Source organism: Schistocerca piceifrons, chromosome 8 (genome assembly GCF_021461385.2).
Source record: "Schistocerca piceifrons isolate TAMUIC-IGC-003096 chromosome 8, iqSchPice1.1, whole genome shotgun sequence".
NCBI classification, from domain to species: Eukaryota; Metazoa; Arthropoda; class Insecta; order Orthoptera; family Acrididae; genus Schistocerca; species Schistocerca piceifrons.
Window position 1 is genome coordinate 334776216 of NC_060145.1, and position 13769 is coordinate 334789984.

Genomic DNA, 13769 nt, shown 5'->3' on the forward strand with positions numbered 1-13769 from the left:
TTCTCACGTCTACTAAATGAACACTTTGTTTACTTTAAGTGCTTTGCCGTAGCAGACAAATGCATAAGACAACAAGGACTGAAGACATGCAAAATGAACCAACACCTCTGTCTTTAGGTCAACACATAAGAGATGCGTGCTGGTTTTCTCGATTAGTGTGCAAGTTGATTCCATTTTAACTTCTCCAACTAGAGCACAAGAAATTTCTCGCAGTGTTTCATCTAATAAATGAACATTGTTTACTTTTGGTGCAAGCTGGCCAGTTTAACTTTGTAGAAATAGCATTCCACGAGTCTTTGTGAAATTAAAATTACTCTATTAGCTGTGAACCTCTTGTAGGTGTGTTCAGTCCTCATCTGAAGTTTCTGCTAGGACTGAGTTGGTCCCTTGAACAATAGGCATTGCAATTTTTGATCAGCTCTTTAAATTCATTGAAAGACCATTTAGGCTAGTTAGTAACAAGAGAGGATCCACTACTGATCATTGGGGCACTTCTCATACGATATCCCCCCCCCCCCCCCCACCACACACACACACACACACACACACACACACACACACTCTGTGGTTAATTTCATGTCTGGAACACAGCGTGCTAATGAGACTCAGTGCTTTCTGTTATGAAGGTAAGATTCCATCCTTGAAGAGGGTTGCCATTAATGCTATAACATTTTAGTCTGCCATCTAGGATTTTGTGATCCCTACAATTAAAGCTTTGACAAAGTCACACAATATGCAAGTGGATATTTTTTCTCAATACTCACATCGGCTCTTATCTGGAACATAATGTCATCTTGACACAATATTTTGGCAGTCCCCTTTTGTCGCCATCACACTAACTCACTGGAAATGAAATCAAACCACAGCAGCAGCTCCATCATACGTTGCCTGTATGTTCACCGCACATGCACGAACGTAACTGTCCTCTAGTGCAAAGACGACAGCACACCAGTGCTGAAAACTCACAGAAACAATAAATTGATATCAAACACTGTTGACACCTTTTTATAAACAAAATAAAGACTTTTTTTAATGTCAAACAAAACAGGGTTCCAACTCTTACTGAAAGGATGTCCATTATGTCTGTTTATATATCATCAGATAGCCAGATTTGAAAAGCTTCTTTCACTACACAGTTCCAATAACATGATGCAGGGCAAACCACTTGTGTCTCATCATACAACATTTTATGTCCTTCAGTAAGACAATGTTCCGCAACTGCAGATTTTTTCTGGCTGAAATAAATGCTGTGGTGCTGGTGCTCCAGGCATCGATCATGGACCGTACAAATTGTTTGTCCAATATAGGCTTTCCCACAATGGCAGGGAATTTTGTGCTACCGGACTTCTTCAAACCCAAATCATCCTCCACTGTACCAAGCAGCGCTCTGGTCTTAGCTGGCAGATAGAATACACTTTTGGTATCAAATCTTTCTAAAATTCTTACTATTTTTGAAGATAAGGTTCTCACGAAAGGTAGGAACGCCACTGATTTGCTTGTGTCTTCTGTTGGTTCCCGTGAGGGTCCAGTCTGTAGAGCACAGCAGATCTGACTGTTGTTATAACTATTCTGCTTGAACACTGTTTGTAGATGATCCAGTTCTTGTGTCAAACTATCTGCATCTGAGATGGCATAAGCTCTTTTTACCAATATACATAGGACGTCTTTATGTTTGTACAGTGGATGACAACTTGATGCATAAAGGTATTGGTCTGTATGTGTTGACTTAACGATAAACTGTGTCCTAATGCCCCATCATTCCTTCAGTAGAGAAAGACTTCCATCCTTTTCAACTTCCATTGAGAACTTAATATTGGGAGGCAGACAATTAAAATGATCTCGGTATGATCCAGAGCATTCCACCTAGGCGGCCATACCATTAAGGTATTGTTGACGTATCTCTAAAAACATGTTGGTTTTAAGAACACTGTCTTCAGTGCCGTGTCCTCAAAATCTTCCATAAACAAATTGGCAACTATGGGCAATAATGGACTCCTCGTAGCCACTCAGCCAGTTTGTTCAAAGTATTTGTCGTTAAATAAAAAATAAATTGTGTCAATGCTTGGTAACAAAGCTTAGTTTTTTCTTCATCCAGTTTACTGCAAAGGATCTTTGAAGAGGAACTCTGGTAAAAGTGACACATCAAAACTGATGATCAAATCCTTGGGTCTGAGACACAGATTTCAAACAGTGAGTAAAAACCAGAGAATTAGAATTACGATGTTCACATATTCTGACATGGGGACTGACAATGGATGCTAAATATTTGGTCAAGTTGTGAATAGGAGCACCCAAATTGCGAATAATAGGCTGAAGAGGAACCCCTTGCTTGTGTACCTTAGGCAAGCTGTATAGTCTCGGTGGGACTGCAGCACCAGGTCAAAGTTTTTTAAGGACATTGTCAGATAATGAACTTTTCTTCAAAAAACAATGGTCTTTGTTTCGGTCATCAAAAGGTGTCAACAGTGTATGATATTGATTTATCGTTCACGAGTTTTCACCACTGGTGCGCTGTCAGGCTTTGTGCTAGATCTAGGGTAGTAGCGTTGGCGCATGCACAGTGGATCTGCAGGCAGTGCATAAAGTAGCCACTGCTGCAGTTTGATTTCAATTTGCATGAGTTAGTGCAGCGGCTTACTCACCTGAAGATGAAATTTTGTGTCCGGATGATGATATGTTCTGGCTGGAGACCTGATATGAATATCATCAGTTACTATGCCAAGGAAGTTTACAGAGCCATGATATTTTTTCTTGTTTAGCACTGCCAGCATTTTATTTGTGATGTATTGTATTGTATTGTATTGGATTGGATTGGATTCGATTCGATTCTCAGAGGAGAATCCTGTAGTGGTATCACACTGACTGGCAGTTAATAAGTTTTACTTAGTTAAATGAGTCAGTATTTTATTGTAAGCTAGCTCTACAAGGTATAAGCCAGCCCAAGGGAAGATTAGTGTGGCCTCCATAGAATTATAGGAACATGTGAGACAATACTGGTCCTACAGTTTATCTTAGATTGAAAATAGGCTGTTGTTGTTGTGGTCTTCAGTCCTGAGACTGGTTTGATGCAGCTCTCCATGCTACTCTATCCTGTGCAAGCTTCTTCATCTCCCAGTACCTACTGCAACCTACATCCTTCTGAATCTGCTTAGTGTATTGATTTCTTGGTCTCCCTCTACGATTTTTACCCTCCACGCTGCCCTCCAATGCTAAATTTGTGATCCCTTGATGCCTCAAAACATGTCCTACCAACCGATCCCTTCTTCTAGGCAAGTTGTGCCACAAACTTCTCTTCTCCCCAATCCTGTTCAATACCTCCTCATTAGTTACGTGATCTACCCACCTTATCTTCAGCATTTTTCTGTAGCACCACATTTCGAAAGCTTCTATTCTCTTCTTGTCCAAACTGGTTATCGTCCATGTTTCACTTCCATACATGGCTACACTCCATACAAATACTTTCAGAAACGACTTCCTGACAATTAAATCTATACTCGATATTAACAAATTTCTCTTCTTCAGAAACGATTTCCTTGCCATTGCCAGTCTACATTTTATATCCTCTCTACATCGACCATCATCAGTTATTTTACTCCCTAAATAGCAAAACTCCTTTACTACTTTAAGTGTCTCATTACCTAATCTAATCCCCTCAGCATCACCCAATTTAATTTGACTACATTCCATTATCCTTGTTTTGCTTTTGTTGATGTTCATCTTATATCCTCCTTTCAAGACACTGTCCATTCCGTTCAACTGCTCTTCCAAGTCCTTTGCTGTCGCTGACAGAATTACAATGTCATCGGCAAACCTCAAAGTTTTTACTTCTTCTCCATGAATTTTAATACCTACTCCGAATTTTTCTTTTGTTTCCTTTACTGCTTGCTCAATATACAGATTGAATAACATCGGGGAGAGGCTACAACCGTGTCTCACTCCTTTCCTAACCACTGCTTCCCTTTCATGCCCCTCGACTCTTATAACTGCCATCTGGTTTCTGTACAAATTGTAAATAGCCTTTCGCTCCCTGTATTTTACCCCTGCCACCTTCAGAATTTGAAAGAGAGTATTCCAGTTAACGTTGTCAAAAGCTTTCTCTAAGTCTACAAATGCTAGAAACGTAGGTTTGCCTGTTCTTAATCTTTCTTCTAAGATAAGTCGTAAGGTTAGTATTGCCTCAGGTGTTCCAACATTTCTACGGAATCCAAACTGATCTTCCCCGATGTCCGCTTCTACTAGTTTTTCCATTCGTCTGTAAAGAATTAGCGTTAGTATTTTGCAGCTGTGACTTATTAAACTGATAGTTCGGTAATTTTCACATCTGTCAACACCTGCTTTCTTTGGGATTGGAATTATTATATTCTTCTTGAAGTCTGTGGGTATTTCGCCTGTCTCATACATCTTGCTCACCAGATGGTAGAGTTTTGTCATGACTGGCTCTCCCAAGGCCATCGGTAGTTCTAATGGAATGTTGTCTACTCCCGGGGCCTTGTTTCGACTCAGGTCTTTCAGTGCTCTGTCAAACTCTTCACGCATTATCTTATCTCCCATTTCATCTTCATCTACATCCTCTTCCATTTCCATAATATTGTCCTCAAGTACATCGCCCTTGTATAAACCCTCTATATACTCCTTCCACCTTTCTGCCTTCCCTTCTTTGCTTAGAACTGGGTTGCCATCTGAGCTCTTGATATTCATACAAGTGGTTCTCTTCTCTCCAAAGGTCTCTTTAATTTTCCTGTAGGCAGTATCTATCTTACCTCTAGTGAGACAAGCCTCTACATCCTTACATTTGTCCTCTAGCCATCCCTGCTTAGCCATTTTGCACTTCCTGTCGATCTCATTTTTGAGACATTTGTATTCCTTTTTGCCTGTTTCATTTACTGCATTTTTATATTTTCTCCTTTCATCAATTAAATTCAATATTTCTTCTGTTACCCAAGGATTTCTATTAGCCCTCGTCTTTTTACCTACTAGATCCTCTGCTGCCTTCACTACTTCATCCCTCAGACCTACCCATTCTTCTTCTACTGTGTTTCTTTCCCCCATTCCTGTCAATTGTTCCCTTATGCTCTCCCTGAAACTCTGTACAACCTCTGGTTTAGTCAGTTTATCCAGGTCCCATCTCCTTAAATTCCCACCTTTTTGCAGTTTCTTCAGTTTCAATCTGCATTTCATAACCAATATATTGTGGTCAGAATCCACATCTGCCCCTGGAAATGTCTTACAGTTTAAAACCTGGTTCCTAAATCTCTGTCTTACCATTATATAATCTATCTGATACCTTTTACTATCTCCAGGATTCTTCCAGGTATACAACCTTCTTTTATGATTCTTGAACCAAGTGTTAGCTATGATTAAGTCATGCTCTGTCCAAAATTCTACAAGGCGGCTTCCTCTTTCATTTCTTTCCCCCCAATCCATATTCACCTACTATGTATCCTTCTCTCCCTTTTCCTACTGAGGAATTCCAGTCACCCATGACTATTAAATTTTCGTCTCCCTTCACTACCTGAATAATTTCTTTTATCTCGTCATACATTTCATCAATTTCTTCATCATCTGCAGAGCTAGTTGGCATATTAACTTGTACTACTGTAGTAGGCATGGGCTTTGTGTCTATCTTGGCCACAATAATGCGTTCACTATGCTGTTTGTAGTAGCTAACCCGCACTCCTATTTTTTTATTCATTATTAAACCTATTCCTGCATTACCTCTATTTGATTTTGTATTTATAACCCTGTAATCACCTGACCAAAAGTCTTGTTCCTCCTGCCACCGAACTTCACTAATTCCCACTATATCTAACTTTAACCTATCCATTTCCCTTTTTAAATTTTCTAACCTACCTGCCCGATTAAGGGATCTGACATTCCACGCTCCGATCCGTAGAACGCCAGTTTTCTTTCTCCTGATAACGACGTCCTCTTGAGTAGTCCCCGCCCGGAGATCCGATTGGGGGACTATTTTACCTCCGGAATATTTTACCCAAGAGGACGCCATCATTTAATCATACAGTAAAGCTGCATGTCCTCGGGAAAAATTACGGCTGTAGTTTCCCCTTGCTTTCAGCCGTTCGCAGTACCAGCACAGCAAGGCCGTTTTGGTTAATGTTACAAGGCCAGATCAGTCAATCATCCAGACTGTTGCCCCTGCAACTACTGAAAAGGCTGCTGCCCCTCTTCATTAACTACATGTTTGTCTGGCCTCTCAACAGATACCCCTCCGTTGTGGTTGCACCCACGGTACGGCCATCTGTATCGCTGAGGCACGCAAGCCTCCCCACCAACGACAAGGTCCATGGTTCATGGGGGGGAAAATAGGCTAATCTGCATTCACATTTGTTGTAACCAGACAGCATTTATACAAGTCACATGAAATGAGAGAGAGGCAGCATTTAAGAAGGTATTGAGAGGTAACCTATCCCTCATGTTACTCAAACTATCTACACAGCAAGCAATTACAAAACCAAGTAGCCGAAGAAATAAAAACTCTTTTTGTCGAAAACGTTGTAATTGTCGGAAATGGCAAAGAATTGGGAAGCTCTGTTGGTCAGAATAGACAGTGTCTTGTCAAGTGATGACTGTCAAGTATAATTACAATAAAAATTAGGATGATATACTGCAGTCACATTAAGTTTAATGGTGTTCAGGGAATTACTTAGGTAAAAAGGTACAAAGAGTTGTAATGGTTTTTCGTATATGGGCTTGAAAATAGCCATTGTTGACAAAAGTAGAGGGGTCTGACATTAGCAAGAAAAGCTTTTCCCAAAAGTAGAAATACAATAACATTATGAGTTGTTACTTTCTCTGAAATATTTGTTTGGAGAACATGTTTATCTGCAAGTGAAACATAGATTATAGACAGTACAAACCAGGAGGTAATAGAAGGTTTTGAAACATTGGGTTACAGAAAAAGCAGTAGATTTATATATTTATCATCATGTCAGAAGTCCAAAGTTTATAATGAACAAAAGGAAACCGATCATTAACATTAGTTTATACATCGGTTGACCAGAAATTGGCCACACCTAATGCATTCGGTGTTACCCTCATCGGGTGTCTCGTGGTGTATGCGACTGGAAAGGGACAACACTGTAGTACATGGTTGTTAGTCTGCACAGCACCATATTTCCAAAACTGACTCCTCAGGAAGACACCAATTGTGATAGTTGGCCTAGTATCTCATAGTAAGACATTGTAATCTGTTGAGAGGCCGCTGTGTTGTCCACTTCTGAGGGAGCTCTTCCTTCGGAACCATCCATTTCTCCAAATACTGGCATTTCTCCTCCTGCTTTGAGGTCTTTGCTTGCTGTGTGTTCCTATAATAGCTTCAGTAGTTGCCAAGGTTAGATGAGTAGATCTGAATACTAATGGGGAGGTACTTACACAAATTGTGGATAATACAACTTTATGGCCAGACTTGAGTAAAGAAGGGATAGGTTTTTATAGGACACATCATGCGGCATCAACTGACAGATAATTTGATAATGGAGAGAAGTGTAGGGTGCAAAAATTGTAGAGGGAGTTGGTGATGTGAATACAGTAAACAGTTTTAAGTGGATGTGGGATGTAGTAGCTATTCAAAAATGAAGACACTAACTATGATAGATTAGTGTAGAGAGATGCAGCAAAGATGATGCTAGATTGAAGCCTTAAATGGTGATACGTAAGAAATGTGAAACAATGTGTGACATTGTGTAAGTAGTTTACGAATGTGTGATCAAATGTGTATTCAAGATTATGAAATTCGTGTTTATTAACTTTTCAAAGGAAGCATTAGATAATTATTTTTCTTACTTTTTATTGTATGTATTTATAGTTCTAAATTATGTGGTTTATTTTTTTGTGTACTGTTCCAATAAAAAGTATGTTAGTCTAAATGTAGGTGTCTTCTACCTGTAGGAGGATGCTGCTATTCGCAAGCGAGTGCTTGTAGCATTGGGCCTACTAGCTGGTGCCAAGCTGCTCAATGTATTTGTTCCCTTCACATTCAAGTGGGCTGTGGATGAACTGAATGCCACAGCTGCTGAGCCTGCGCTGACTCTTGCATCAGCAGAGAGTACCGTCCTCACGTATGTCACTGCTCTCCTCATTGGATGTGAGTATCAAAAAGTGGAATCATATTTAATTTTCAAATGTCTTGAATGTAGTTCATTATCGTCCATAATCATCAGCCAAACCAGTCATTTGATGTGGCGTATGGGTCGGCATACAGTGTAGCATCCCAGCATGTTCTTTCGTTTGTGCAAATTCAGTTTCCCATTGCCATTTGTATCCAGCCGTCTTTTGTAAGTCTGTCCCATCTGTCCAATGGTCTTCCTCTGTCTTTTTTTGCTGAATCAAGCTCCAGTGTAGTGTTTGTTTTGACCATCTGCCATCCTTTCTTAAAGTGGTGTGACCAGCTTGCTAACACTTCCAGGTGCTTACTCTTTCCATCATGTCGCTGACATATTTCTTACATGTTGTGTATCTACTGCTTTCTTTTTATCTTTGTTTGTGTAAACCAAAATTGAACCCTCTGTTTCTCTTTGAGCTACTATGAGTTTCCTGACAATGAACTTGCTTAACGTCCCTCTCTTACAGGCACATGTTATGACTGGTAGTATACATTGGTCAGAAACTATTGTCTTTATCTCGGCTGACATCTTGGACTTGAAAACTGAAGAGCATCTTCTCTAAGCCTGCCAGCCAACTTAATATATCAAAATATTTGTGGTTTTAAGTCTCTCTTCATATTTAGAACTTGACCCAGGCAGATATATCCTCGACCCATTGTAATTTTGTACTTACAATGCGTACATTTTTCTCCGACGTCCATTTATTCATGACGATTGGTCGTTTTGTCCGGTCATCATTTTAGATAGACTTCAGAGCAAACCAGCTTAAGTTTGCTAGTTAATATTTGGAGTTCTTCTATATTATTTTCAAATAGAACAGTATGAGCAGCAGATCATAGGATGTTTAATCTTTCCCAGAATTTGAATTCGCTTTGTTTTCCAATGCAGTATAGATATTGTATTTTGTAGGACTACTGGAAATAGTTTTGAAGATATAGTATCATCTTGTTGTACACCCTTTTCAGTGTGATATTCATCGGTTCCTTCAGTGACATTCACAAACATTATGGAGGTTTTATATAGGTTATATAAAATTTTAGTACAACCCTGTTAGACTTCTTTTTCTGTTAGAGCCTCAAATACAGCTAGGTTACTTATGTAATCAAATGCCTTTTCAAAATCTATAAAGGCAAGGCAAAGAGGTAATGGTACTCATTTTTTCTACTAATTTCTTATGTAGAGGATGTGGTCAACTGTACTAAATCCGGTATGAAACCCAGCTTGCTCAGTGAGTTAAGCCCAACCAAGCATAGTGCTCATTCTGATAATTGTATACCAGTGCAAAGTTAACACTTAACCATCTTTTTGATTCTGCAGCTCTTGTTTCTTTCTGATCTTGGAAAGAAAAACTGTTCAGTTTTGCCTTACCCAAAGCACTTTTTGTGCTATCAGTGGTGTTTCATTTATTATTCCACCTGAAAATTACTACAGGATGATTACATCTTATGGATCTTAAATGAATTTCATCATTTGGCCATTAAATTTTATGTTGGGTTATGTATGTATCCCAGCCAAATTTTCAACACTGCATAAACATATATTATTTCATAGATCAACAGTGCAAACACTGTGGCATGATTCAGGCTGTGCCTTGCATGAGACATGATAGATTATTCTTATCATATGATCACTTCATGGAAATGATCTTGATCACATGGCATTATAGGGAATAAACACCACATCTTGTTAACCAAGATATTCAGAGGAAGGAAAATCATATAGTCTTTATAATAGTGTCCACTGAAATTTTATCAAGCTTTGAATCCTAGTCCTTGTCATACATTTAAGGCATTATAGCAGTGTCCAGTATATTGTTTCAAGTTTCATCAATGTACAACTGAAATAAGAGGTAGACAAGCTATCATCGTCACATTTTATTTAGTATTCAGTTGCAGCAGATGAAGTGAATTGGTTTTGTAGGAAGATGGTGGACTCTTATTTGGGAGGAGCAGAGGTCAAATCTTCATATGCTCATTTTGATTCAGGTATTCTGTCGTTCCCTCAAAAGCTTCAGCTAATTTCTGACATTGTTTCTTCAACAAGGCCTCATCTTATTTTCTTCTTCATATTTGTCCAACTGAGTTAATGCTACATCTGTAATGGTCTAAATGACAATGATAATTAAACTCCAACCTACCTGTCTTCCTTCCAGTTGCTCAGGAAATTTATGTGCATTGGTTTATTACAGTTGAAAGTAGATTTGGCTAAGAAGCAGCCCCTTGAATGATGGCATTTGAGGATTCTCCTGTACCTAAAAAGTGACCCTTGCCCTGAGGGATAGCTGTTCTAAATGAAAATGTTTGAAATTAACTGAATTTTCCTTCGATATTTGGCAGAACATGATAATATGAAAAAAGGAAAAAGTTCCTAATGTCCCACAAAATTATATTTATTTGCTCATTAATCAGTTTTTGACTTCACATGCCATCTTCAGGTGACAACTGACTGTCACAAACAAAGATAAACATGATGTGTGAATTGCACAGATATTTGTACAGAAGATACAAAAATGACAGTGTTTTCCTATGTAAACATGACAGTTTTTTTTCACGTAGAAGTAATTAGATTAACCAAAAAAGGGTAAACAAAGTTTCTATGCAGAGATACAGTTAACAATGATGATAAATAAGATGAATTTACAGTTTGAATCTAGAATTTGTAATGAAAACTTATTTAAAAAAATGGTAGATGGAAATTGAGTCTGGTCATTTAATATTAGGCTGACATTCTGTGTCAAGTGTTTGTTGATTTCCAGTAGGGTTATCTTTCTGCTTTTCTTGGCAGTATGTAAAACTTCACTTTCTACATCATATGAATGTTTTTTAGTAGACAGGATATTGTTCCAGAACACATCGTGTTGGTAACTGGAAAACCATTCTGTCAAAAGAATGAAATGACCAGGAATGTCACAGCACCATAAAAGTTTAAATTTTTCAGTGTTTTCCAAAAACAAAAACACAGGCCAGTCTAGCTCATTCATGGGTCATTCCATGTCATCTCACCTAGGCCTCCCTGCTGCTTGGCCATCACAAATTTCGTTGAAATTTTGTGTGAAAATTTTCACAGATCCTCAATGAACAATAAAAGTTTAACATTTGTTGAAGCAATACTGGTAGAAATATAGTCACTTGTTTGACTCATTGCGTGACTTTGCACAGAGCAAGCATGAGTTTTTGATGACTTTGAGCTGTTATAACTTGGGCAATATTTTGGTGAAAGATATGCAATTTGACCACCTTGTACGACATCATTTGTTCTCTTCAGAATAATAATGAAAAGAATTTTGCAAACCATATTCAGCCTGAAAATTTTGTGCAAAATCACCAGAAAAAATTTATGCACGAAAAATTTCAGAATTTGGAGTCTTATATTTCAGAGAATAAAGGTATGAAAAATGTGAAACTAGGCATGTAGTAACCTAACCACACAAGGTTCTCAAATATAAAGTTTCGTTTGTATAACACTTTCCAAAACTGAATGAATGAAATGAAAATTTGATGATTTTGTTATAGGATGAAAAATGCAGTATTTTTAACCTGATTTTGCAAAATAAAAACCAGTTCTATATGAAACTTTCCAAACTGGGCTCATTAGAGTGACCATGATTTTAACTGCCAAAAAATTGTGTATGATTGTCCATTACAGGCTAACAATGCTAGATAATTTGAATCACAATTGGGTGTGAAAATCGCGCCACAAGAAGATGTAAACTTCAGATTCTTATCTCTTAGAATAAATGCATACTGAATATGAAACTTGATACACAATTTGTCGGTAGCACAAGAAATTGAAATACAAAATTTCATTCACCTAATATTTTCCAATCATCTACAAATTTGTCGAAAATGTGTTTATTTTCGAAAAAAGGTGAAAATAGGGTAAATTCGACACTTCTTTCACAAATACAGTTTCCTGTAAAAGCTTTGAAACTCATCTAATTCAAATCACTGTGTTTTTAAGACCCTCTCTGCCCCTCCCCCACTGTCCTGAGCAGAGGGTTTAATTTCCAACATGGGCTAACAATGCTATGTAATTGAATCAAACTAGCCGGAAAAATCGGGCTGCGAATAAAGTTTTAACTTTGGCTTCTTATATCTCGTTGACTTAACATGTGATAAACATGAAACTTGGGATACAACAAATTAGTAACGTAAGGTTTTATATATAAAATATCATTCACATCCCACTTCCAAAAAAATTTTTTTTTAAATTATAAAATAGATCACATTCAATTTGCTTTTAGAAAATCTGTCTTCCATAACTGATTTCAAACTAACGGCAAGAGAATGTTTTGAAGCATTCTGAAAATCACGTTCTATTTTTCAGTGTATGCTGACAGTACCTGAAAGTGATGGACAAATTGGGAGAAATGTACTTGTACCTGTTGCTCCTGTTTTGTTGCAAGTGATTTTTATTTTTAAATTGACAAGAATATCTCACTGTATTGCGTTGATCCTGTGTGACATTGTCACTACCAGTTTAACACAAGTTGGCAGCTCCGTTGCCATAGAGCCATGCCCAGTAGCTGTGAAATACCAGCCATGGGTGGATATCTTCACCCAGATTCTCAAGCCTGTAATTTTGTTCCTTAGTTTAGGTACCAAAACATTGTTGTGATACCTGTCTGCTTACAAAGCAGTTTGCTGAATACGTTATCTCTGATTCTCGTATCTGTCAGAGTATCTTGCATAGGTGGCAAGCAAAAAGTAATATCAATTTTTATTTTAAATTTGTTAACACAGCAACATTGACATGTCAATGGCACAAAATGAGGCACTAATAAAATTTGTGTCATCAAGGTGAGGCTCCTCTGCCCCCAGGGGGCTCACGGTTCTTTCATGAGTTTGTACGTGACCCACACGGGCACCAAACTATTGCAGCTAATTTTTCCTTCCCGGGCTGCTTTTCCTTCACCGTGCTCCTCCCTCCCCATCCTTGCTCCTTCCCGCTGCCTCCTTCTTCACCTCTCTGTGTTGTGATTTATGACGACCTGGCTATCCACCTGGGTTCCCTGTATTCCATGTGATTTTGTTCCTTTTGCCTGTTCTCTCCCCTCCTTTTTGGCATTTTGGTCCCCCATGGGATTTGACCTCCACTTCTAAATTTTCCATCTTTAGTGTGAGCCATTTGGGGAAGAATTCCCTCCCTAGCATCTGTGGCGTGGATTCATCTCCCCCTTCCTTCCCTGCTGTATCCCCCCTCTGCCCTGCTAGGTCACCAGTACATGTAGCCAGTCCTTGTGGTGGGTCTGTGATGTACCCATCTGATTGAACCCCATGACAACACAGGGATCACACTACTGATGCATGAGCTGTTGCCTCCCCATGTATGGACATGGCCATTGCTGTGGCTGGGTGGCACTCATGGGGAGAGCCGCTGATTGGTATGTATGATAGGGTGGATGCTCGGTGCATGAAGCATGCCATGCTGGAAAAATCTGGCTGTTCTCAAATGGCCATCTCTTTGAATGGTAAAGGATCATTGAATGTTGCTTTGTATGACCTGACAGCCTTCCCTTCCCTGGTTACACCCTGGAAGGAGGGCCAGGTTTACCATCTTGAGATGAAATGCTTTCCCTGCTACCTCGTCTGTACTAGAATGGACGGGGACACATTCACCACCACAAAGCCATTGTTTTTTGTGGAGAAT

The 13769-nt window shown here is 38.9% G+C and overlaps 1 protein-coding gene across 1 annotated transcript in view; it reads left to right on the forward strand.

Moving 5' to 3' along the window:
• Positions 1-13769, forward strand: part of LOC124711139 (iron-sulfur clusters transporter ABCB7, mitochondrial) — an 87282-nt gene that overhangs the window by 19746 nt on the left and 53767 nt on the right. Inside the window, exon 3 of the mRNA XM_047241034.1 lies at positions 7906-8101. Coding sequence (XP_047096990.1) covers positions 7906-8101 — 196 coding nt within the window. The remainder of the gene's footprint in view (positions 1-7905; positions 8102-13769) is intronic.